Source organism: Lissotriton vulgaris, chromosome 2_2 (genome assembly GCF_964263255.1).
Source record: "Lissotriton vulgaris chromosome 2_2, aLisVul1.2, whole genome shotgun sequence".
Lineage (NCBI taxonomy): Eukaryota > Metazoa > Chordata > Amphibia > Caudata > Salamandridae > Lissotriton > Lissotriton vulgaris.
The window spans coordinates 221,342,900-221,367,955 of record NC_141688.1 but is presented as its reverse complement, the minus strand read 5'-3'; the positions used below and the strand labels follow the sequence as shown (position 1 = coordinate 221,367,955).

The window sequence follows — 25,056 nt, the reverse complement described above, 5'->3', positions numbered from 1 at the left end:
CACCGGGACAGTGTTTTCTTTAGAGCGGCTCCGGATGGCAGCGGGCCGCTCCAACAGGGGGCAGGTTTCCATCACCGAGCCTACGTGGATCCCACAAGGCCCCAGTTACTTTTAGAGACAGATGGCTCCACCGATGGGGGCATTAATTATCCGGAGAGTGAAGCTCCACAACGGGGTTGTATGTATTGTATGTATTGTAAGGGCCCGTGTCTTTTCCCCTGCAGTTCCCTAGGGGACACCTTTGATTTCCAGAGCCTAGAGGGCACCAACGGGCGCAGCAGTGGTTCCTGAGCCTAGATGGCTCCAGCGGGGACTATATTTCTTTTAAAGGCCCATGTTCTTGCCCACCTTTTTGGCCTCATGATTTTCAGAGCCTAGATGGCTCCAACGTTAGGGTGCAGTTTTGCTCCTGAGGGCTAGTGAGAGCTGAGAGCCCATGCCACCGTTTTGATTTTACAGCTGCCCAGCAAGAAGTGGGCAGCAGCACCGTTTAGGCATTTTTTTTAAGGGGACATCTCTTTGTGAATCTAGGAGTGAGGCAGACTCCTTTGCCCTACCTTGGCCTTCCACAGCTGCGCAGCACTTAGTGCCAGCTGCAGCGTTTAGGCCCCAGTTCATTGTTCTCAGCTGCCCGGCAAGTAGTGGGCAGCTGCAACGTTTAGGTTTTGGGGCGGTGGCGCAATCTTGACTTTTGCTGCTTAGGCAGCAGCCCAGACTCTCTGGACATAGGGCATTTGTGCCCCCTTATTTGAGATGGCTAGTGGGCCTGGGGGGATTATTACATTTATAGGGGCATGCCCTAATGTGATTTATGCTATTATGATTAATGTGCTATTGTGATTTAGGTGCTAATACTTTTGTGTGCTAGGAAATGTATTGTGTATAGTATGTTTTGCGCACCCTGTTTTGATACCTTTAGATATGGTTTAGGCATAGGAGGTAGTTTTACCTGTTTTGGTTTGTGTTTGGGAGTGGATATTTCCCTGTGTGATTTACGCCTCTAGTGTAATTTTTACCTAGGTGGTGAGGGTCTAATGTAGTTAGACTTATGGGATACTGTGTATGATGGATTTCATGTCACAGACTGTCGCAAAGTATAGTGATTACCAGTGTTTACTGGTGGTACGTTTTATGGCCTTTCTTACTGTTACCAAGTTATCTATTGTACTATTTCTTTACCAAGTACTGAGGCTGACAGTGGTCCATGTGGCCCCTTCAGGTGTACATAATCCCTTGTAAATATTGCCCGTGCCAGTTGGCACCATGTATATTGTGTGATTACTATCTGATGTGTTTGAAGAATACAAAGGCTATATTTGATATAACCTTGTGTGAAGTTCCTTTTGTGGGGGGCCTGGGATGTTGTGGCTGGTGGGTGCGTGCGCAAATACTTTACACATTGCCTCTGGGATCAGCCTGACTGCTCGTGTCACGTTGCCAAGGGGGTGAGTAGGGGTTATCTTTGGAGTGTAACTCCTTTGCCCTAAATAGAGTGGTGGTTTCTGCCTGGCTTTGGCGCAAGCCTCAGCCAAGCAGAAATCCAATTTCTAACAACTACCCTGACCCTCCATGCCCTAAAAACGACCTCACCCGAGCCCTAAATGCAACCCCAACCTCCCAACCCGCCCCCTAGCCCTGACAAAAACCGACTTCCTAACCCTGAGCCCTTTAAACTACCCCAATCCTTAAAAACTACCCCACACCCTCAAAACCAGCCCCACTTACCTCATTGCGTCCACTCCCGATCCTTTCTGTTCTGGGGCCCGTCCATCTTAGCATCTAGATCACTCATATGCCTTAACCATGCATATGCGTGGTTAAGACATATGCGTGGTCAAGGCAAGCGTGGTTGCGCTTACTTTGGAACGGCCTGCCAGGCTCTGACCGCATTGTTCAGTCTATTTCCCCCAGGAAGGCTGCCTGGCTGAGAAGACCACCACCCCACAGGCTGCCCACCTTCGCGATTCGGGACATTGGAGTGGAAGAAACGCAAGGAAGGTCCCTGCATGCCTGGCGGAGATGACCAACACCCCTACTGGCCGGCTAACCCAGAAGCCACTATATTGGAAGAAACACAAGTAGGCCAAGACCAGACGGCAGGACTTCTTCATCGTGCTTCCGTGTAGCGCTTCCTGCCATAGTCTAGGAGCTTCTTAGAGCTGCAAATACCCTATCTTACCATTAGTGATCCAACACAGTTTCATCTTGTTTTTCTGTTTTTTGATGTAGCTTTATATCATTTGACAGCAAAGGGTGTGGGGGTCTTGGATGGGGGAGTTTATTCACAGAGATCACTCCTCAGGGCGTTCACGGAGGGAATGAAGACAAGCCAAGCTGTGATGCAGGCAGGCACTTTGTTATGGAGCTTCTGGGCCAGAACAACAAATCCCCTATCTCAAGAGATCACACATTAAGAGAGTGGGTAGAAGAATGGAACCTTGTTTGAAGAAATGTTTCCAGGAGGACTTTCATTAATCTTTATTCACAAAAAATTCTGGGGGTAATGGATCTGACATCACAAAGCTTTTGACCTCTGATAGCATCATATCCTTAATAAATCGTCTTACCTATAAATCCTCAATAGCATTTTCTTGTTTACTGCTGAGGAGTCAGGGAAAAAGAGAAAACTGCAGAAAGTAGTAACATGCATTGTTAGATCCCTTTTTTTGGTCTTTTGTCGTTTTTGAATTAATTATATTATACATAATATGCTTGCATTTAGGGACTTGAAGGCAGCCCACTACGCCCATTGGTCTGTTTTTGTCGTTCACATTTTTCTTTTATAACTTCACTGTAAGTAAGTGCCTGGGTGTTTGAGGGCAAGCTGGAGTTAGCAGTGCCTACCCCCTGGCTACTCCTAGCTGACATCTGTGGGGGCATTGAGGGAAATTATTGGGTTTATGAAGTTCTAAATGTTTCCCCCTGGAAGCACGTGATTAAAATAAAAACATTTGAAGCCATTGCAATTTTCGTAAAGTTAATTAGATAACAAATAGTGAAAGAAAGCCACTATTAAAAGTTGCTTTGAGAAATATAATCTTAGCAAAGTGTCCCACTTAAAGCTGAAATACAATTAACGTGGTAATTCCAGACACTAATCCACCTGCTAAAACAGGTGAAAAAAATATGTATGAAAATAGCCCAGAAAGTGGTGAAATTATGTGGAAACGAGTGTGTTAACACCGAGGTCGGAATGTTGTACTTCATTCCAGATGTACAAAAGAGGTACTACATCTGGAAAAGGGACGTAAACAATGCATGGTAATATTGTGTCCGGTATTACCGTGCCTTATTGACAGCCAATGGCTATGCAGGTCTACAGGCTGCCACAGCTGGGCAGATTCAGTGCCGCGTCAGAGAGGCATGCCACAGACTCTGCCTGAGCCCCGCAGACCCCGGATGGACCTGGAGGTCAGACCTCTCGGCCTAGCCTCTGCCTAGATGTGACCTCGCAAAAATGCAAACACACTGTTTGAAAAATAAAAAACAACGGCCGCAAGGTTACAGAATGTGAACTCTGACACGTGAGGTCAAACGCCCGCTTCACCTGCTGGTTCCAAAATTCGTGTAATTTTGCAAAGAGTTGTTAAAAGATGTTTCAGAATGGCTGACATTTCCCGAGAGCCGGAGGCCTGGACCCGGTGACCTCTGCGATGCATGATATACAATAACCTGCTTGTCAGGGGCTCGGAAGGTCCGCGTAAAGCCCCCGGGGTCAGGTGCGGGGCTCGTGGCAAGTGAGACCACCCGGCCTAGAGGGTGAGACCCAGGTACTCGGGGTCAGGCGCTGTGTAAAAGCACCCACCGCCAGCGTGCCATCTCAGGCCGAGGTGCCCACGCAGAGGAGAAGCGCTCACTCTGGGCTATCTCAAGTCAAGGTGCCCACTTGGGGAGAAGCACCCACTCCTGGCCATCTCAGGCCGAGGTGCTCACACGGAGTAGAAACACCCACCCCTGGCCATCTCCGGCCGGGGTGCCCACGCGGAGTAGAAACACCCACCACGGGCCATCTCAGGTCGAGGTGCCCACACGGAGTAGAAACACCCACCACGTGCCATCTCAGGCCGAGGTGCCCACGCGGAGTAGAAACACCCACCACGGGCCATCTCAGGCCGAGCCCACACGGAGTAGAAACACCCACCACGTGCCATCTCAGGCCGAGGTGCCCACGCGGGGTAGAAACACCCACCACGTGCCATCTCAGGCTGAGGTGCCCACGTGGAATAGAAACACCCACCACGTGCCATCTCAGGCTGAGGTGCCCACGCGGAGTAGAAACAGTGCTTAATTTGTGCCGGTGCTTTCCGGTGCTTAGCACCGGCACTTTCTTATCAGGGCCGGGTCTATGCGTCTGCTGCACGTGACGTCACATTATCCACATGATATTTATTGATTTCCCCAAGACTCGGTGCAGAGTGTTCCGAGTTCCTGCCTTAGATGAGATTGTGCGTCCGCGCTGCTTTGCAGCCAGTAAACTAAGTTTGGGGGCTGGCTGAGCTTGCTCTGGACTCGCCTGGTTACAGTGTTCCACTAACACCTGTTGCTCACGAGAGTCTGTCAACGTGACGGTTGCCTTTGTCAAATAAGAAATTCCCTCTGGCCACATAAATCAAAGCAACATAAATGACAACCAACAATACAGGCAAACTTAATAGTGCAGTAGAAACCAAAACTATGAAACAACAAATAAATCACCAAATGTATAAATTTATTAAAATATAATTAAAAACTAAACAAATAGTAATGGTAAAATCAAGGGGACACAGTCAATATAGGGAACGGAAAATCTTCACAGTTAATTACACAGGTTCCTAAAGTATAGTAGAAGGAGGAACTCAATAAGGTTATATTCAGCAGCAGTCAGAATAGTCCTTAGTTGGTCTCATATGACCAACTAAGGACTATTCTGACTGCTGCTGAATATAACCTTATTGAGTTCCTCCTTCTACTATACTTTAGGAACCTGTGTAATTAACTGTGAAGATTTTCCGTTCCCTATATTGACTGTGTCCCCTTGATTTTACCATTACTATTTGTTTAGTTTTTAATTATATTTTAATAAATTTATACATTTGGTGATTTATTTGTTGTTTCATAGTTTTGGTTTCTACTGCACTATTAAGTTTGCCTGTATTGTTGGTTGTCATTTATGTTGCTTTGATTTATGTGGCCAGAGGGAATTTCTTATTTGACAAAGTCAATAGTTGGTACCCCATCCCTTTGGTAGAGGGTCCCTCTCTCTTTTATTAGAGAAACGTGACGGTTGCCCAATGATGATGCGCGGTATTGACGTGGTAGGCCTGCATCCAATCGCAACAGCCGATAGTGTGACACAATTGGGCGGGCGCGCGCGGTACATTTAAAGTATGAATGAGCCTGCTCAAGCTGTCACAGGCGGGAGTAGTCTGCCGCTGTAATTTGCACCTCGTTGTGCCGCGTGACTAGGCAAGCTCTGCGGACTGCGGTGGACCCTCGTTCACCTATCGTACCACAGACCCTACAAACTTAGTGGTGGGTGACACTTTACCGAGGCAATATCTCTCATTCCAAGTGCGGCGGTAGAACATGGTATCCGCACGGAACCGCCACACCCGTATCTGAAGTCAATAGGGCCCACGGCCACTACGAAGTGGTGCCAGGTACCTCAGCAGCCTGGCCATCCTGCTATTGCAGAGTGCAGCGGCCTGCAGCCAAGTGAAATTCCGAATGCAGCCTGATCTGTGCAAGGCACTCGAGTCCTCTCCTCTCGGGCGGGCTGTGCTACCACTGCACGTCGCAGCTGGGCCCGTCCTTCATGCCTCCTTCACCATCAATCAGTGCTCACTGACAATCAGCGAGGAGTGACTGACACAGCCCAGCCCTGGCCCGGCAAGAACCGGTACTGCTGCTGTTTGCGGAGAGTTCAGCTGCCACCACGGGTGAAACTGCAGCGGTGCCATTAGGAGGGCAGTGACATCAACAAGGCATTGATGGGGTAAGTGCCACTGAGCACGTTACTTTACACACGATCACAATACATACAGTTCTAAGCTTTTAACCTCATTTTTGATCTCTCCAAGTTTCAGTTTCCGACATGCTGAAATGTGGTACACAGAGACCCTGACTGTCTGAGGGAACACTAGACAGCCTTTGTATCTGGCAGAAAGGACAGTGATGCACTCATATTACTCGATACAAAATACAAAAGACAGTCCTGTATTCTGGCAGGTGGGACATCGAGACATTCTTGTTGTCTAACAGAAAGAACGTGAGACAGTCCTACATCTGCCCCAAGCCTGTGGTGAAGCTTGGTTCCCCGAACGAGCCTCTTGGTGGGGCACTGCCCCAGAGTCTGTTTAAATTAAGATTTTCTTGCGCCGGCCCAGTGCACAAACATTATATCCTGGCACTAGTTGTTGTACTGGATGATTACTGAGGCTGCTTTTGCTGCTCACATCTCTTATCAAATTATCACCATCTTATGGAAACAATTTTCTGGACGTGGTGTAATGTGTCACACATTTGATGATGTCAGTCTTCTGGGTTTTTTGTGCCACAGTGTGCTGCTTTATTGCAGTGTGATCTGTGTTACAGGGGCGCGATGGAGACCTCTGCAACCTCTGTGGTGCTTGGGGCCCCCCACGATGACCTAAAAGTATGTGAATTGCATTGCATCGTAAACTTTGAAATGGGGCACAGAAGGTGCTGCGCAGTTTGCCTTTCATTTACTTTTAGCTATCAAGGGGAAGGAATGTTGGCTGGGATCCCTGATGAACAGAAGAAAAAAAACTTTGTCAGTCAAGCAGTGTTTGCACATTGTCGAGCACATTTCTAGGGGATCCATCAAAGGTCTGCTGTGATGAGTGATCTGCAACGATACCTTTTCCCACTGTAGCTCTCAAAGTATCTTAAGGAACGGTTGAGTTGCTTTCTACATTACCGACAAGTTATCTAACTCAAGCAAACTTAAAACATGTATTGCTGTAATATTCCAGATAACAGTTTTTTAATTACCTTCAAATTCATAAATTGAATAGGAACAGATTTTCGTTTTGAAAAACCACACATGTATACAAGACCGTTTCACACACTGTGTGTTTATATTGCTGATCACGTATTTAATTCCAAGTTCATGACCTCTGCTTGCACTTTTTATAATTCAAAAAACACTTGCTGTTCATTATACTGTTGCTCAGTTGTTGGGAGCTTGTTTTGAGCTGGTAAAACGGGAGGTGTGTTAACATTCAGGTGAAGAGAAAGATCCATGTAGAGTGCATCATGACATTCCTGTCATCTGTGTGAGTAAACAGTAGCCAAATACAAACTATAGTTGGACTGAAGGGTAAGAGCACTAGCACTGACAGGGGTTACCTCTGCAAGCATTTAGCATCTGTTGAACCTGAAAATACACAATTGTGGCTCAAAGAGGTAATGTGAGGCTGCAGCATAGCCAGTGAGACTGAGAGCAGGTTTTCTACTTGGCAAGAGCATCAGACCAGAAAGGATTGATATAAGAGCATCAGCATCTGATGAACTTAGAAACACAAGGGTCTTAAACTGCAGCCCAATATTCCAGTGAACAAGCCTGGCCTCTTTAAGTGGGCGCACCAGATGCAGACTTGGTCAGTGCACAGATAAAGCACTGCCCCTCTCTCCGGGCAGCCGTGACCTCACACCTGCTATGGAAGCAGCACATTAGTGAAAAAAAGTACCAGCTGACTAAAGTAGCTCTTCCACTTTTCACAATGCATTGGCAACATGGCCTGTTACTGCACCTGGAGAGATACATGTCCTCCTTATGATACCCCAATATTGTAATTTCCCCAAATCGGCACATAGAGCACTGGATTTGTTCCTTTTCAATGCATTAGTGATTTTAGCTAATTTATTCCAAAATTGTGCTTTAAATGCACTTTTTGATTTAATCTTTTTCAAAATGTTCACAAGGCAGGGGAACCTCCTATCCTGAAAATCAGATTGGGTATTACATCTGACTTTTAGCAGTGCCAGTTGAGGATGTGGGTGGAGCGGATATAGTAAGTGGGTGGAGCCAGTGGAAGAAGTGGGTGGAGCCGGAGAAAAGTAGGTGTGGCCTCCGACAAACATTTGAGCACCTGCACTTCAAATTTTACAAATTAAGCACTGAGTAGAAACACCCCACGTGTGCCATCTCAGGCCGAGGTGCCCATGTGGGGACGCGGGGTCTTTAAAAACCAACATTATGGCACAGATACACCACGAGCCATCTCAGGCCGAGGTGCCCACAAGGGGTCTCTTCATTATGGCCTCGTAGCAGAGATGTTCACCCCTTGACACAGGATATCTGAAATCCAACCTTCTGGTACAGACACACATGGGCCATGTCACGATGAGTTGTCCAGATAGGGTCTCTCAAATTCAACCTGATGATACAGAGACCCATCCTTGGGCCATGAGACCGCAAGGTGCCCACACGAGATCCCTGAAATCCAACCTCAGGGCACTGATACACATCCATTGGCCATGTCCGGAGGAGGTGCCCAGATACAGAAACCATACCTGAGCCATGTGACGGCAAGGTGTGCCCACACAAGATCTCCGAAATACAACCTCATGACACCAACCCCCACCCTTGTGGCAAGGCCCAGGCCCCTTCCCTGGTCCACCTCAGGGTGTAGTGCCTGAAAGACTATCTTTTTCATTGCAGGACATTCTTTTCATTAACCCAATAGTGAGGATACACCATTGGTTATTTGTGGGCACTACATTTTATTATAGCACTAGTCCTTTACTAGGCACAGACATGTGAGCCTCCCAATGCATTCTGGTCTCTGTCGTCTTCTTACCACATTTCACTATTGTGAGCCCCCAATGCATTCTGGTCTCTGTAGTCTCAAGTGGGGGCAGGATCTCTGCCACACCATCATGGGACAATCCGTCATTTTTCATTGTATCCTGTGTAAATACTGCTCAGACTCCTGCCGCTCACTTCTCTAAGCACACTTTTTTCTCATTGGAAATCTTCAGGAAAAGTGAAGTCCACACCTTTGGAAGCCGCGGGTGCTGGCCATGCGGCGGCGAGAGTCCATTTTTGGTGCAAGTATAGGCCAGGAAGTGCGTACTGACGTGAACTCAGACACCTACATATTTTAAGCACATTTTCCAGCAGTACACTCCCTCGGCACTCCACACGTGTCCTTTGGTGGGCACACCTGTGAGCCTCCCTAGGCATCCTGGTCTCTGTAGTCTTTTTGCGATAATTTCTCCTTTCAGCACTGCTCAAGCTCTGTGCCACACAGTTATTCTGCAATGCTGCTACTATTCCATTTTTGGAGCCAAACGACTGGCCATAAATGCCTGTGTAACTCTCTTATGCCCTGTGTTGGGTAATGCGGGGCAGGGCTCCTCTGCTCGCAGAGCAGGGCAGGAGTGGCTGCCCACTCTAAGTGGCAAGGTGCAGACATCCGACCAAACCATCATGCGCACTGTGCACTACAGCCTGGGTGCAGAACATGCCCAGTCTCCCATGTCCTGGGTGAGTGCTGAACCACAGCGCTCAGACCAATCAAAATGCTGCATTGCAGCTTTGTGATTGGCTATGGGGAGACTAGGAGCCGGGTCCTTCCATCTACATGACCTGAAAACAGGCGAAGAGGACCGAGAAGCCGAGGTGGAAACAGGTGAGTGTTTTAATATTTTTCAATTGACTCCCTTCTTTCTCCCCTCCCCCGCCTTGTACCACCCACCACCGCCGTCAAATACCAGCCGCCACAGCTGCCCCTCCTTGCAAAGCATCTCTCCGCCTCTCTGGCACCACCATCTTCCTCCGCTCGCCCACTCCTACCATAACAAGGCAGCGCCATTCTATCAACCCTAAACCCCAATTTCCGTTTCCTGCTAATGACGGCCAATGAAAGCCCATTCACCAGGTGCTCATTTCCTGTGTTTATGAATTATAAATGGCGGCCATGTTCTCAGGTCCCCGCCCACTGCGGCCACTTACAAACCATTGAAAGGGTCGCTGTTCCTAATGACAGACCCTTCAGGCTCCACACGAGCATCTATAGTGGAGTACAGAGCACCCTACATTGGGTGGACAGTGGACTCCTTCTAAGGACCTCTTTGTTTACAAACTCTGGATCAAGCTAATGTTTATACTTTAACATATGTCTTTTGGTTACTTTGTAGAATTGCAACACTTAGCAAAATGGCTCCATTGTTTTAATTTCCTCTTGTTTTTAGTTATACTCTAAGGCTGAAAACCTGAAAGTTTTTGCATCAATTTGCGAGACTTTTTTTAAGGCAAACCTGGCGCAAAGTGCACTGGTGGATTTACAGTGCAGTACGAATTGTGCTTGCGGCACTTTGTGTGCTCATGGTAGCACCCGTGGGCCTTGACACAAATTGCTATCCACAAACATTGTACACAGGGATTTACGCCAGAATGCTGCGCCTGCCCGACGCTGGCCTGAAGAGGAGAAATGTAATTTACTCCTCTTTTCTCTCCTTTGCTAGTGATCTGCACTGTACGGCACAGATGCCAAGAGGAAACGCCTTACAGCCAAGCTTTTCTTATGAGCAGGAACCCCCTGCTGCGCAAAAACAATGCTGCCCGCTATGTAGACACTCTCGCACTATGGGGACATTGCACCTGTGCGGGCCCCTGGCAGCCAGCGGAGGGAGGGGCTACAAGAGCCCCACATTTTAGGAGATGGGGTGTTGTTCTGCTCTCTCACATTGACTCAACTCAGCACAGCAGCTGTGCTTGCTGCGCGGTCGGTGCGTTGTAGAAACTCTTGGAAGATCTGGCCCTAAGTGACGTCACCTATTGCTTTTTCATCTGTATGAAGCAGAGATTCTGTTTGCCACCTTTTTTTATACAACAGTTATTAGAGCACATTCATATGCATAGTCGTAGGCAGCGCCCTACAGTTAAGGCTAGGACACACTTGCTAAGTTTCTGGACAATGCCCACAGCCTACAGTTCAGACCTGTGGTCACAGAAACGCACCAAACTGTTCCACAATGGCTGAGGGACCCTGAATTTGTTTGTCATGGTTTGACTCGAGGGATAAGTTGTGCTGAACAGTAATATCCCAGTGGGACCTCTGCAGTGCTTAATTTGTAAAACATTGAGTGACAGGGCTCTCATGAGAAGACCACTGCAGCCTGCACCACCCTTTACCGCCGCCAGGACTGCCAATGACCGCGCCAGCACAACTACTAACCATCACACTCCTGTAAGAGTGACAATTCACACTGTACCAGATGCCCTGCTCCATAAGGATTTAAGGACACAATTATGAAAGTATCAGCCATCAAACATGTTGAACTGGTAACTTCGTAAATATATGCATGTTTTATATCAAATTGAAACCTTTTTACTTGCACATCTGTTATGTTATGTTATGGTATGTTATTTGTGCTTGTATAGCGCGCAGCTGCCACAGCAAGGGGGCATCCCGGCGCTTTCAACAACAGAGACTGATCCTGGATGCCACAGCTGAGGGACTCTAATACAGAACAGACGACAGAAAAAACTATTGTGATGGAAAGAGATTGTGTGTGTATCGGTGTGAGGAAAGGAGACTTAAGGGACACAGTGATCATGAAGAGACGACATTACTGTGTCTAGCAAGTATAAGTGTCCTCAACTCAAAACGTGTGTGATAATAGCTAAGATGCCAAGGACTGAATGGGCACAAAGACTGCACTTCATTGTAATTATGACTGGTATTCCACCAGCCTGCTCAAGTGATGCAAACATGGAGAGGCAGTCTGTGAATTGTATTTGAGTGCAGATGTGTGTTGATGTGTACGTTCACGTGCGTGCACGGTTACCAGTACGTCTGCTTGAATATCTGTGTGTGAGCACGGCCGGCAAGCAATGTAGCACGCGGAAGTGCCAGCACTCCCCCTTTCCCCCTGCTAGGACAGTGGTCTCTTGTGAGGAAGCTACAGTCTTCTGTACTGCAAGCTAAGCTATTTGATTGGCTGGCACACTTATTGTGAGGTAGAATCTGGTGGTCGGTATCTAAGTAACTGACATATCCTGTCACTAATCATTTATAGTACTTTTCTGAGAAATGTGCTTTATTTTTAGCCTAAAGTGGCCAATCTCTCAGCAAGACAACTATTTCTGAGTGACTTGTCGACGTGTGATTGGGGGCTAGTGAATGATGGAACATGATGGAACATTCGCAGTTCCTACCTTGGGGATTTAAACACCTAAAGTTCAAAGTCAGAAGTTTGTGGGATTCAAAAGGGAATCCATTATGACGCGTCAGATTTCCAGATAGTTGTCCTCTTGTGTTACAGTCAAGGGACTATCTAGAGTCTAATTGCCATTACAATTTGTCTTAAAATTCTCTAGACCGTTCCTCTAGTTAACACGGATTTTACTGCAAAAGCAGTGTGTGCCAGTGAGTTAGTCTCAACACAATTTGATCCAATTTGGAGTTTGGAATTATGATTATCTATACGGATTTCCGAACCATAATTTCAAATTTCCTTTGTCTTGTAATTTCCATGCAAAGCAAATTAATATGAATTAAAATTTAACTAGTCACTATTGAAAATCTAATTAGCATTCTGAAATTCCGATTATCTCGTTCATAAATGTTCATTTAAATGTAAATAACTTCATGTGGGCATTAAAACCGGAAATTCATTAGGGATTCCACTTAGATTCCTAATTGTGCACTGACATGCGGCATACATGTCAAACTTTGTGGACTTTTTTTCCCCACTTTTACATAATGGAGACAGTCCAAACGAGGTGATTTATAAATGGCAACAAGGAACATACTTAAAGCTCCAACTCCAAAATATGATCCCCAAATAGCAATGTATATGTAAATATGGTTTGTCATGTAGTGAGAGTTAACATATTCAAGATAACAATTTTAGAGTAGCTGAAAGGCAAGTATTGAGCTACAATTTAGTAATAGTTTTGTCTTTATGAAATGGTATTTCGAACAACCATTCAGAATTCTGGATGACCAATCATGAGTCAGAATAATGAAGCAGGAACCAGACTAACCAATCAGATTTCAATCGGACCAGTCGGGATTCCGAATAATAATCATGAGCACAGATGATCAGTTGGTTCGGAAGGAACTAACTGGAATTCCGAATGAACAATTGCGATTCTAAATAATCAATTAGAATATCAATGACTGATCGGAATTCAACATAGCTAATTTGTATTTCGCATGTAAGTTTCTATAAAAGTTTTGATGTCTATATCTATCCAATATAGACTATGTTAGGAGATGTACATGATGAATATGCTGACCCTTGCTGGCATATTTTCAAGTGTAAGATGTTGTTAATTATTATAGTCCTTTATCCTGGTCCCCCTCATGGTCGGATCTCACTCTAATGCACGTTGTCTCCCTTGTCTCCCCTGTACAGGCCATTTATGTTGCTGCCGCCACTGATGGAATGGATGCGGGTGGCCATCACCTACGCCGAGCACCGGCGCAGCCTCACTGTTGACAGCGACGACATTCGGCAGACGGCGCGACTACTGCTCCCAGGACTGGACTGCGAGCCCCGACAACTGAAGTATGTTGGATATCCCTATCTTGAATTCTTCCCAGAGATGGTATTTATTGCAGGTGGAGGTGGCTATGCAGGGAATCAGCAGAATTTTGTGGTGGACCAGCGGGAGCGCTGAGTCTGTTACGTGTCGGTATCAGCCCGTCTCAGACTTTATCCTATAGACCAGCGTCTCTTTATAGAAGACAACTGTTTTGTGGGTGTCTTTCTTTAACTTAACAATGTATTTTTATCGGTGTTTCAACTAAAGAAGTGGGTATGCAGATGGCAAGGAAGATAAGTGGTGGTAAAAACGTTATTCACTTTGCATTATTGTAGGAAGCGGGGTTTCTGTTGCAGTAACCCTCATGATGCACTATGACTTGATGTGCACTGGGTCCCTGCCAGTCAGGGTCCTAGGAACTGTGTTGTTTCACAAAACTGTACCTTGTACCCCCAATTGCCGCTCTCTGGCCAAATGTCAGTCCCTTGTAAAATATACCATGGGTACCAAGGGCCAGGGAATACCTCTAAGGGCAGCAGCTGATTGTGCCACCCTTAGAAGCCCTGTACCTTTACACACATACACTACAGTTGCAGGCTGCATGTTTTGGTGCGGAACAAAGTAATGATTTGACATGGTACATTTTCCTGTATGCCATGCCTATAACCCACTGCCCTGGCATAGGTATCAAACTTCTCTGCACATTAAACCCACACTGATGCCAGTTTGGGATTTAATGAAAAATGCACTCAGATGGCATCTTAGAGATGCCCCCTGAAAAACTACCAGTCTCTGGTGGGTTCCCTGACTGGTACTCACCTGCCTGCCACCACAAGACATGTTTCTGGATCCCTGGGGTGGAAGCCTTCGCTCCCTGAGGCCAGAAACAAAGCCTTTCATGGGCAGAGGTTTTCACACCTTCCCCAGTTCGGGAAGAGCCATCTGTGGCAAGGTAGCGTCAAAGGCCTTGCCTTCATTGTAATGCAACCCCCAGCCTCTCCTGCTATAAGGAGCAGGCACCCTTCCTGTCTCCCCCCCTTTTCGGCGGGTACACTGGCATGAAAAATTAGCAAAAGAAACAATTGATAGACAGAATGTATGACAATGCAAACATTCTCTCCCAGTCACAAGAATCTAGGTTTGGACCCAGCCATATGCAAATCAGTCTTGATCCTGTTCCTTATGGGAACAGTCGAGCCAGAACTGCCAAGCCTAGTGCTCCCTGGACCGGAAACGAGTATCCTGGGACTGGTTTCAGGGCATCACCCTTCATCAGCCAGGCTAGCTTGAATCCAGTGGTGTAGTGAGCACGAGACCCACGTCTGAGCATACCCTTCCCACTTAGGGCGACATATGCAAAAGAAACAATTGATGGACTGTTGGACAATGCAAACATTCACCCCTAGTCACAAGGATCTGGGTTTAATCCATCATTCTTTTGCTCACCACACCACCCCAGTTTGGACCCAGCCATAGGCAGCCCAGAAGGTGTGCCCACCTCTGCTAACCCCACGCCTCGGGTGGGGTAGGCGAGGTAAAGAACATTCTTCAGTACCCACCATTTACAGATGTCAGGTACTCTCCAGTAAGGATTAGGGACTGTGCCCACTCCCCCACGTGATGTGAGACATCAAGGGAGTAGTCACCCTAAGGTCAGTAGCCCAGTGGCTACTGACCTCGAGACCCCTAAAACACTGCCTAAAAACAGTTTTTAGGTGGAAGCCCTGAACCAAGAAGACAAATTCTCGCAACCTACGAAGAAGTAGGACAAAAGTAGACACCCAGCAGAGGTGGCTGCAGAGTAGAACCGAAATGGCCCTAGCCCTACCAGCTCATCTGCAGTGTCCAGAAATCCTGTGCCAAAAGGTCTCCTTGTCCTGCAGCCAGTGACCTCCAGAACCCTGGAGGACTCACTGCCTGCTACAAAGACCGGATCTCCTGTGAACAGCAGCTCTGTTTAAAAGAGACTCCCAAGAAAGACTCTGAGTCTGCTGAGGACAAAGAAACCAGCTGCCTGTAACCACCACTGCATCCGATGCCTATGGCCCGAATCCGGGTGGCCCACTGGTCCCAGCGAGATAATCCAGTAATACAGAGTTGGAGGCCACCATGGGTTGACCCCTTCAGGACTTCCGACGTCGCCTACTGCCTCTGCACAGAGATTCCTCCTAACACGAATGGCCCAGTAAGGTGATATCGGACCGCAAAAGACGCCCTGCATCCAGCCACCCTGCGCCCTGGAGAAGAGTACCCGAGGTGTACCTATGTCCCTGAGCCCTCCTACTTATCTGCCTAGCTGTTGGTTCATCCCGGAAGTCTTCCTGGACCAAGCCTCTAGCCAAAATTCAAAAACGCCAACTCCCATGAAAACAACAGGGCACCCGACTCCCAAAACAGCACCCTGCACAGCTGCAGGTGCACATTTGTATGCTAACTCAGATCCCCTTTGCCCTGAGCCTAACACCAAGAGCTTAGCTACCACCAACCGTAGGCCCCCTCTCCCCCATTGGATAACATTGGGCCTCAGCACTCTGCACCCAGCCGCCCTAGTGCCACTCAGGGTGTTCTGATAGTGCATCCTCGACCCTGGGGGAACCCTGGTTCTAACCTCAAAATACCAACTCCCACAAATAAGTATTTAGCTGCAAACCATTAACTTTATTTCCTTCCATAGGGTTGCATTGAATGCTTTTCCCTTGCAAATTCTTCTAAGTGTGGAGTTAGTTTGTATGAAATCTCGAAAGACTGCATATGTGTGAATAGTGAATTACTTACCTTTTGTTTAGGAAATGTATCATGATGATATCTACTCTGTCATAAAATAAGTTACCCCCTAGACCATCAATCTAATAATATCAGGATTGAAAAACAAAAAAATTGTTTCTCCAAACGTCAATGACTTGACCTGTTCTAATTTAAAAGATGTACACAAAATTAGAACGCACCAATAGAAATAAACATCTATCTTCAAGAGTTAAATAAGTGGGACTATACAAGGTATCATGTTTCTTAAGCCATTCATTGTTTTGTAAACAAAATGAACACTTTACATGTACTATTTTAAACACCTTCACAAAAGGTTGCAGTTGTTACCTAATAAATTAGAAACAAGACAAGTAAAAACCGAAATACAATGCATCACATCAAGCAAAACACTAAAGTATATGTAAGTATATGCCAAAAGTTGATTATAAAACATAAACATACAGGTTTAGGTGTGTAGTGTCCTATGCTATCATATACTGAATCAAATCTCAATTTACACCCTCTTTTCTGTAGTCAAAACCGGTACTGCTTGGGCCCTATTTAGAAATGTGGTCAGAGCATAGCTTATTTTACACATGAGATCGTGAATTCCAACGCAGGCAATGCACACATGCATGGGCAATTATTAGATTGATGGTCTTGGGGTAATATTTTTCTGATAGATTATGAATTTATCCCAGCCCCCATAGTCTCCTTATTGACACATATTGGTGTCATATCTAGGCTTATCACACTGATTAGCAAAAGTAATCCAAGAATTAACATGTACAGTAATCTGTAACATAACTAAAAAGTAATATCGGACTGTTGACTTACCTCTAATTCAACCAACTGCATTTGAAACTGCATTCAACTGTAAATCACTGCATATAATTTTGCAAAGTATTATTTCACTTACCTGCACCAGGCTTGGCTTGGTTCTAGAAATAAAAATAACTTAATAATATTGATACAAACAAATTGGTCTGAGTTCATTCAGTCTTTGAGTGCGTGACATCGCTTGTTGATTGAGTGTGAACAACCAATGCTTATTACTACCCTCTGTTAAAGCCTTACTGCTCGACCACACTACCACAAATAGAGAGTGAGGTGCTATCTACTTTTACCTCTGCCTACCTTTGGGGTTCCACTGGACTCTGTGCAACCTATATCCCATGTGGTATAGTATATACAGAGCCAGCTTCTTATAATTATCTTTAAATATTTTGACATAATGGCTGTAGTACAATTATGAGGAAAAATCTAATATGGGACCTAAGATGCCCCTCTCCGGGGCTAAAAAGAAAGACATTTTTTTCAGCATTGTGGTCTAGTAAAACATTAGCCACAAGTTTAAATTCGAGCAGGGCAGACAAAGTCTGTTAGTTGTGCACTGGAATTCTGTAGGAAACTTTCAAAAGTTCCCTGCAGGGTATATTGCCTACTGAAGAAGTGTAGCTATTAAGTAAAATGTATTGTCATTTTTCTTGCTGCCTGGTTATGGTTATTTCATTAGATTACTGTGCATTTTTTCTCCTCGACTACATTATAGTACTTACAGAAATTATCGAGACATATGCCATAATACCATACACGCACAGTAACATTCGCAAGTGTAACTGGCTGCCTTTTATCTCAGTATGTATAAATTACTGGCTGTAAAGAAATATATTGCTGCGGTTATTCCTCAATGTTATGACCCCGTCTTTACATACAATGATAATGAAGACCGGTAATGCTATTACTAATTCATCCATTACCACCATGTTTACTGGCCAAGCCTACTGACCGAGAGTATGATGTCCATGGCCTTACGTAACTATATATTTATTAATATTATAAAATGAACTATAGCTTTTGTGATTCATATTTCTTCTTTTAGCACTATCTTGGCTGTTATTAATATAAACATGATTAGAGCTCTTGTGATTATAGTGATTATTATTATTATTATTATTATTATTATTATTAATAGGTAGTAGTAGTTGTTGTAATGTCAGGGTTAGCATTTCTATTAGAATTATTACTATTACCTCCTGAAACCACTCCCTCTTCCCTTCCTTACTGAATAAGGGATTTGTGTTTGCAAGTCTTTTCCCCCTTTCTATTATAAACATAACCTTTTGTGTTAAATGTATTTTATTTACCTATCAAGAGAGCTATAACACGGATATCTGCTCAGTGCACTTTCTGGTTTACATGTTTTTGCCTAATTTATGGGTGAGTAGGGGTCATTACTCTTAATGCCCCAGAACCTTAGGATATTTTCAGACACAGTTGTCTTTTAATTAGTTACACACTTTATTCCAAATGTACAGGAGTGGGTCATATCAGTGAAAAAAGGTGGGGTTATAGGGCGAGGGGGGTGATGAACAAAAAAAAAGAACTTACCTGCTGCCCTCCAGCATCTTGTCGTACTCTTCTGCTCCTCCCCGCTTCATTGCGGGCAGGCACAGGCTCTCAGACTGCGCTGCGCCCAATCTTGTGGCTGCACTCGTGAATCAGGATTGGCCTGAGCGCTGATGATGTGCGCTCTAGGGCAGACTGGGAGTCTATGCCTGCTCTCTCTAACCCGGCATTGCAGCTGGGGTTGGAGAGAGCCACGCTGCCCTGAGACGGCGGAGACGGCTGGCCAAACCCACATGCGCACTGAATTGTAGTGACCAGCTCCCTATCGTCACTCTGGCCCCGCCCCCAGGAGTCGGCACAAGAAAAATAAAACAATATTAGAACGTGTTTTAACCCCATTTTGTTATCGTTTTATTTGTCACTTTTTAAGGGTGCTTGCGGTGGTGGGGGGGGGGGAGGACTTCTCAGCTGTAGCAGAGGAGGCGCCATTCTAAAAAAAACTTGAAACAAGAAATTGCTATTCCCTCTTTATCCCTGAATCCAGTTTCTCTCCAGGAACAAGCCCTACATGCACCGGATGCTCAAAGAGCTATTTCTGTTTATCTGAAAAGAACATCTGGGGCCTCATTTATGAAAAGTGACGCATCGCTGCGTGAAAACAGCGATGCATCACTTTTCACTGCGCACTCCTTACGACACCAATGATGCGTCATATTTAATGTATGACGCATCATGTCGCAAGGACTTACGTCAGAAATACTGACGTATCTGTATCTGTAAGCGCAAAAGTGACGCGTTGCTGGAGTGTGTCACAAAAGTGACGCAACTCCAGCAATGCGTCCTTTCACATGGGGCAAGCCCCATGTGAAAGGGCTTGCGTCAGTCTTACGCCTGCTGTGAGGCAGGCGCAAGATTTTGACGCAACAGCGTCCCAAAAGTGACGCAGTGAAATCTCATAGATTTCAATGCGTCACTATTACGAGGCTTTTTGCGGGGGAACGCCCCCTCTGCATACATTATACCTGACACAGGTATAATGTGGCGCAGGGGTTTAAAAAGTGACGCATCTACCTAGATGCGTCACCTTTTAAATATGGCGCAACAAGGCGCATTTTGTACGCCGCTGGTGCGTCACAAAAAGTGATGCACCGGCGGCGCAAAACTGACGCACAGCCTCATAAATAAGGGCCCAGATTTTCGACACTGTAGCTATTTTGTTACTTTTAGTTCTTCCAGGAAGTGGACTGAACCTACCGTTTCTTCCCTCAGTTGTTGCCTTGGTCCTGCTATATCCATCACTGCTTCCTCAGAAGGTTCTGTCCTTCCCTCTGGTGTACAGGGAGGTCCTCTAATGTCAGTAGTGGATATCTGCATGGCGGCCGCCTGGGTAGTAGGCCTGCATTTAGTCTTCACTGTAGGTTATGTTAAGGTTCTGGGGATAATTTGGTATTTAGTTAAAAAAAAAATGTCTCTAGTTTCCTGTAATTGTAGGCTGATGCGTTTGCCGCTTTCTGCCTCACATGCACTGATTTCTTTTTCTTTATTAGCCTGTTGATTGGCCAGGATTTTATTTCTTGGCACATCATCAGCGAAAAAGAAGTGGCCACAAGTGGTAATGGTTGGATTACTTACCGGTAATATTAATTTCCCCTGGGGTCATCTCCACCACACAATTCCTTAGATTCCCTTCTCTCCCTTCTAATCCTTTGGCCTCTGACCAGGATGCAGGCCTGGCCTCTACAAGAAATGCTTTGAGCGAAAATCTGCCTCATGGTTCTCTCAATGGATAAATATAATTAATAAAAAGAGGATTTTGTAATAATAAAAATGGAATAAACATCTGGGACATCTATTGAGAAGAGACAATTTGCTCATGTGGTAAGGAATGAGATGAGGAAGAAAGCTCCAGGAGTGATGAAGAAAAGGTTTCAGTAATCCAACAATTAATATTAATAACATTGCTAATACAGGCATTATAATTACCATTCTTATTAATATTATTCAAATTATTATTACTGTTTAGTAAGTCTGGCTCCAGAGCTATAATCTGGAAACCCTTGTAGGTCTGGCCTAAAAATTCAGTGTCGCCAGGGTAAAAAATATAAAACTTTAAATCACAGGTACATAACACATACAATGCTGGACTGGTTTTCAGTCTGTGAGATGGACCTGCTAGATGGGACCAAAAAACACAATCTCTGATACTGGCCCATCCTGAAGTACCTCCTGCCCTAAAGGCCAGTCCAACTCTGCACATATGCAGACACAGACGGGGCTATTCATCAGCTCCCCTGGAGCAGGGCCTTGTCTGTTATTGACACCTCGCTTCACCCATCACAGCGTCCAGCTTGTGGCAGAGGGTCAGCTCACTTCAGCCATGGCTCTCTTCCACTCAGAGTGATGTTTCTGTGCCTGACTACACGCGCACATCCACCTAAAAAGAAATGTGCTCATCAGGGCCACGGCTGGTGAGATAATATTCTGCATTTCCAGTCTTAATCCCTTTTAATTTTTCATTTATCCTTGTGTGTTTAAACCACATCTTAGAGTTTTCAAATTCTTATCTCCCTGTGACATGCGTTAGAATCTAAACATGTTTTCTGTACCTATTCTAAGTGCACCTGCCAGGTAGGAAGCCCCTCCGCTGTTCTATTAAAATTATTTGTGATGGTTATTTTTCTTTTCAATTTAAAATGCACACTGCAGGCGTATGGCCTCCGGTATAAGGCACTAGCTTGTTTTCTTTTTTCTTTCTCTTTATTTTCGTAGGATATGCCTGCAAGGAAAATACAAAAATAACTATTGCGTCAGCTTGCCAAGGCAAGACCACTTGGCTTTGCCAGTGCTCGTTTCCCACTCTTTCCGAAGTAAATCCGTAGTCCCTCTGAAGTGAACGCCTAGCAGCCGTGCCAAGCTGCACTCAGATGTGAAGAGAGACCCCTCAGGAAGGGTTTTTGCTCCATAGCTTGTGTCCTTGTCAGCCTCATTACACTCAGGTTGAGCAAACCGTTGGAAATCGGCATAAACCAAGAAAGGAAGGGATGGACCTCTCTAAAAAACCTATAAGATGACATTATCTCACGAAGAGTGGAGGTAAAGTGTTTGTAAACAGTGGGGGGACTTACATTCGCCATAGGTGCGGTAGGTGATAAACTCAGCTCACAAATTTTGGAGTCTCAAGAAAAATGTAGAATATATTTTATCATTTTCCGACACGGACCTCGTGAAAAATGGTTGACCTAAAATTCCCCATATTGGGGCAACAGTCTTGGGAACAGTGGGGCATGGAAACCCTGAACCGCGGTGGCAGGGAGCGTGCAGCCGTATCATAAAAAGTGAATACACAAAATAAATATTATAAAATAATCTGGAAGATTTCACATAGTTGCAGCAGTCAATCAACAAACTAATAGGTTATTTGGGATTTTGAAAAATTTAGCAGGCTAAAACTGCTTAGAAACAAGTTATTTGAGGTTTTTGGGAAATGGGATTGCATTTAATCATTTTATTAAATAATTTGAGGATTTAAAAAAAAATTAGCCTAGTTAAATGAATAGAAAAGTTGTCACATGTCAATATTGTATCATTTACACCCCTATACGGTTTTAGTGCAAGCTGTATTGCAGGAAAACAGCTCTTCCACAAAAATTGTGCCCATCATTTGGTTACTTCATAATTGAGCAAACTTGATGAGGCCACTAAGGTTTTTTTCAATTTAAATAAAATTGCCAGAGGCAGAGTTCCCTAATCTCCCTGTTTATCATGCTCTCCTGAATTTGGCTTATGGGTTGCAGGATTTTCTATCCACTTGGGAGTTCTGAATCCTTTGGCAAATCACAGAATGTCTTCCAGCAATCCCTGACCCCTACAGAGAGAAGGTCTAATCTAGGGGATGAATTCCCAGCTGCCGGACACTGAATTCTCACCCCAGCCTCCTGTAGGTTCAAATATTGGGATTATGAGCAAATCTTTTACTGAACATCACCTCAGGCAGGGGCGGCTCCTCCGTATTGGTCAAGGAGCGTCGACCCACTGTTCAGATTCCGCCACAGAAAATAAAATGATTTTAAAACAATAATATAATTTTATTTTTCTGTGACGGGCTCTGGCTGATGGTGCGTGCATGCGGGGCGGGGCCTGGTCAAGACAGACAGAATGGGTGTCCACTTAGAAGAGTGCATGTAAGTTTGGCCAGCCGTCTTACCTCAGGTGTTTTTTGTCAATTTTGGGAGTATCTAGAAACTGACGCAATCTCAATAGTAGGCGCTATGGAAATCACTATACATTTACATTACTAAAGTCTGAGTTCTCCCCTACTATGATCTGCTGACGCTGCTGTGAGTTGAAGAGTTTCAGTACCTTGAACCAAGTCAATATGCTATATTCAGGGCTCCTGGAATTGTGCAATACTGCCACCGCTTAATGTGTGCATAGTTTTGGATGTACGCCTCACCAACCAAATATACCATCTCCTGCTGTATAATTTGCAGATTTTAAGAAAAATACTTTCTAGCTTTTACCCCGCAGTAGTAGCCTCTTGCCTAAGATTATCATTTCACCTTTCAATTGCTGATTGCTGTAATCAAAAGTTAAACTGATGCTGTAAGGTTAAAGCTTTGTAGCAGTATTGACATGATAATTACAAATAGAGAACTAATACTTATCCATACATTCGACATAATTCGGTCCTCCTCTGCCACATAATTTCATCAGCCTTGGCTACAATAAAGAAATATTGCATAAAAGTAGGATTCGCATTTTATTACCATAAGTAATGATTGGGGTAGAATTGTTGTTGTCTTCATGACAGTTTTCTCCTTTAGTATTAAAGTCACTTTTTAAAATGTGTCCTTCCAAATTGGTAGTTTTCACACAGTAATTGTGACAAGGAGATTTGTAAACAATGCTTAAAAAAATCTAGATTATTTATAATTTTATACCGAGCACGTGCACTTTTCTCTTTTAATCTCTGGTCGTAGATGTGTTCGGCAGCTACGGTGGATTTTAAAATTGTGACTTACTATAAGAGATTGATGAATACCAGTTTTTAATTATAGTCACGGCCACTGGAATTATCTAGCAGAAGAGGATCAAATTATGCGGCAAATTTGACTTAATTACGCAGCTAGAAAAAGCAAACTGTGTGGCATTATGTGACACATTTGAACTAGTATTAATTAATTATTTTGTCATTTTCCACTGGTAACAGTGTGTAAGAAAATATTTCAACTAATTACCAATTTATTACCCTAATATAGCAATAAGTAACTGAAAGATGATTAGTCAATCTTTGTGAAGGACCTTCTGGTGATCAGAAGCACGAGTTGCCACGTTTTAGTGTCTATTGAACCGTATGAGCTAGGAACAATTGTAGATTAAGCAACAGATGATGGATTATGTGGCAAATGTGGCAAGCCATAATTTTGCTAAAAACGTTGCGATCTTACAATTGCAAAATTCCTGTGGCCCTGATTCTAGTAGTTTTTTTTTATATAGCACTACATATAGCGCTTCTGCTTTTTCTAAGCGTTTTAAATTGACAGTTGTTTTTACCCGACTAATAATATTCAATTTATTGACCTTGCAAGGCTAGGTCCGCCTTGCCAGGGTTTGGACTAATAACCTCCTGAATACTGCATTTTTTCATCTTGCGCATTCAGATCATCGGGCCATCCTGCCAGCTTTGGTTATCCAAGGGTTGTAGCGCTTGAGTGAACATACTCATATGGAGTCGAGTTTGTTCATTCAGTCAATCTTTGTTGTTGATTTTCTGAACGGCGTGGACTTTGTCAAACTCATTCTGTGTCCTCTTCCTCCTCAGACCTGAATGCTGTTTCAGTTCCTTCAGGAGGCTGGACGCCAAGGCTGCAACGGAGAAGTTCCAGCAGGACCTGGGCTTCCGGTTGCTGAACTGTGGCCGGACGGACCTTATAAGCCAAGCGGAAGAGGTGCTGGGCCCAGACGGGGTGAATACCATGGACGACCAGGTAGGCTTTGAGCAGGAAGGACAGGTAGAAGGTTGAAGGATGGGTTTGTGAGAGTGGTAGGGAGCAGTCGGTCTACGCTGAGACTTAGCACTGGTCAGCAGTAACCCTTCCTAGCAGTATCGCTTAGCTGGTACTACACCTCATTGAGTTTCTCCAACTTCTGCAAAAATCTTTGTGGACGCTGTAGGAAAATGGACAATGGACTTAATAAGAAATAGGGATTACTACTGGGACAAGGCTGTAAAAGGCAGTTGGGGCTGGGAATGCGTCATACGGCAGGACTGTCTGTCAGGTCTCCAGTAACAGGACTAAACCTATCCAGCGAGTCAGACGTGTTCCGAGGCAACTGTGGCCGTCCATTGACGGCATTCATAGCAGCACTGGGACGGCCCATGTTGGTCTCATAGCAGATGTTTGACAATGGCTCTTCACAAGGAGGAAGGTGTTCACCGTTCTAGGATAGAGGAGCGT

General features: G+C 44.9%; 1 protein-coding gene across 1 annotated transcript in view; it reads left to right on the top strand.

The window, feature by feature from the left end:
* The window catches only part of ABTB2 (ankyrin repeat and BTB domain containing 2), a 485,106-nt gene that overhangs the window by 404,179 nt on the left and 55,871 nt on the right, over positions 1–25,056 (top strand). The window contains exons 4-5 of the mRNA XM_086959586.1: positions 13,375–13,527; positions 24,420–24,585. Coding sequence (XP_086815712.1) covers positions 13,375–13,527; positions 24,420–24,585 — 319 coding nt within the window. The remainder of the gene's footprint in view (positions 1–13,374; positions 13,528–24,419; positions 24,586–25,056) is intronic.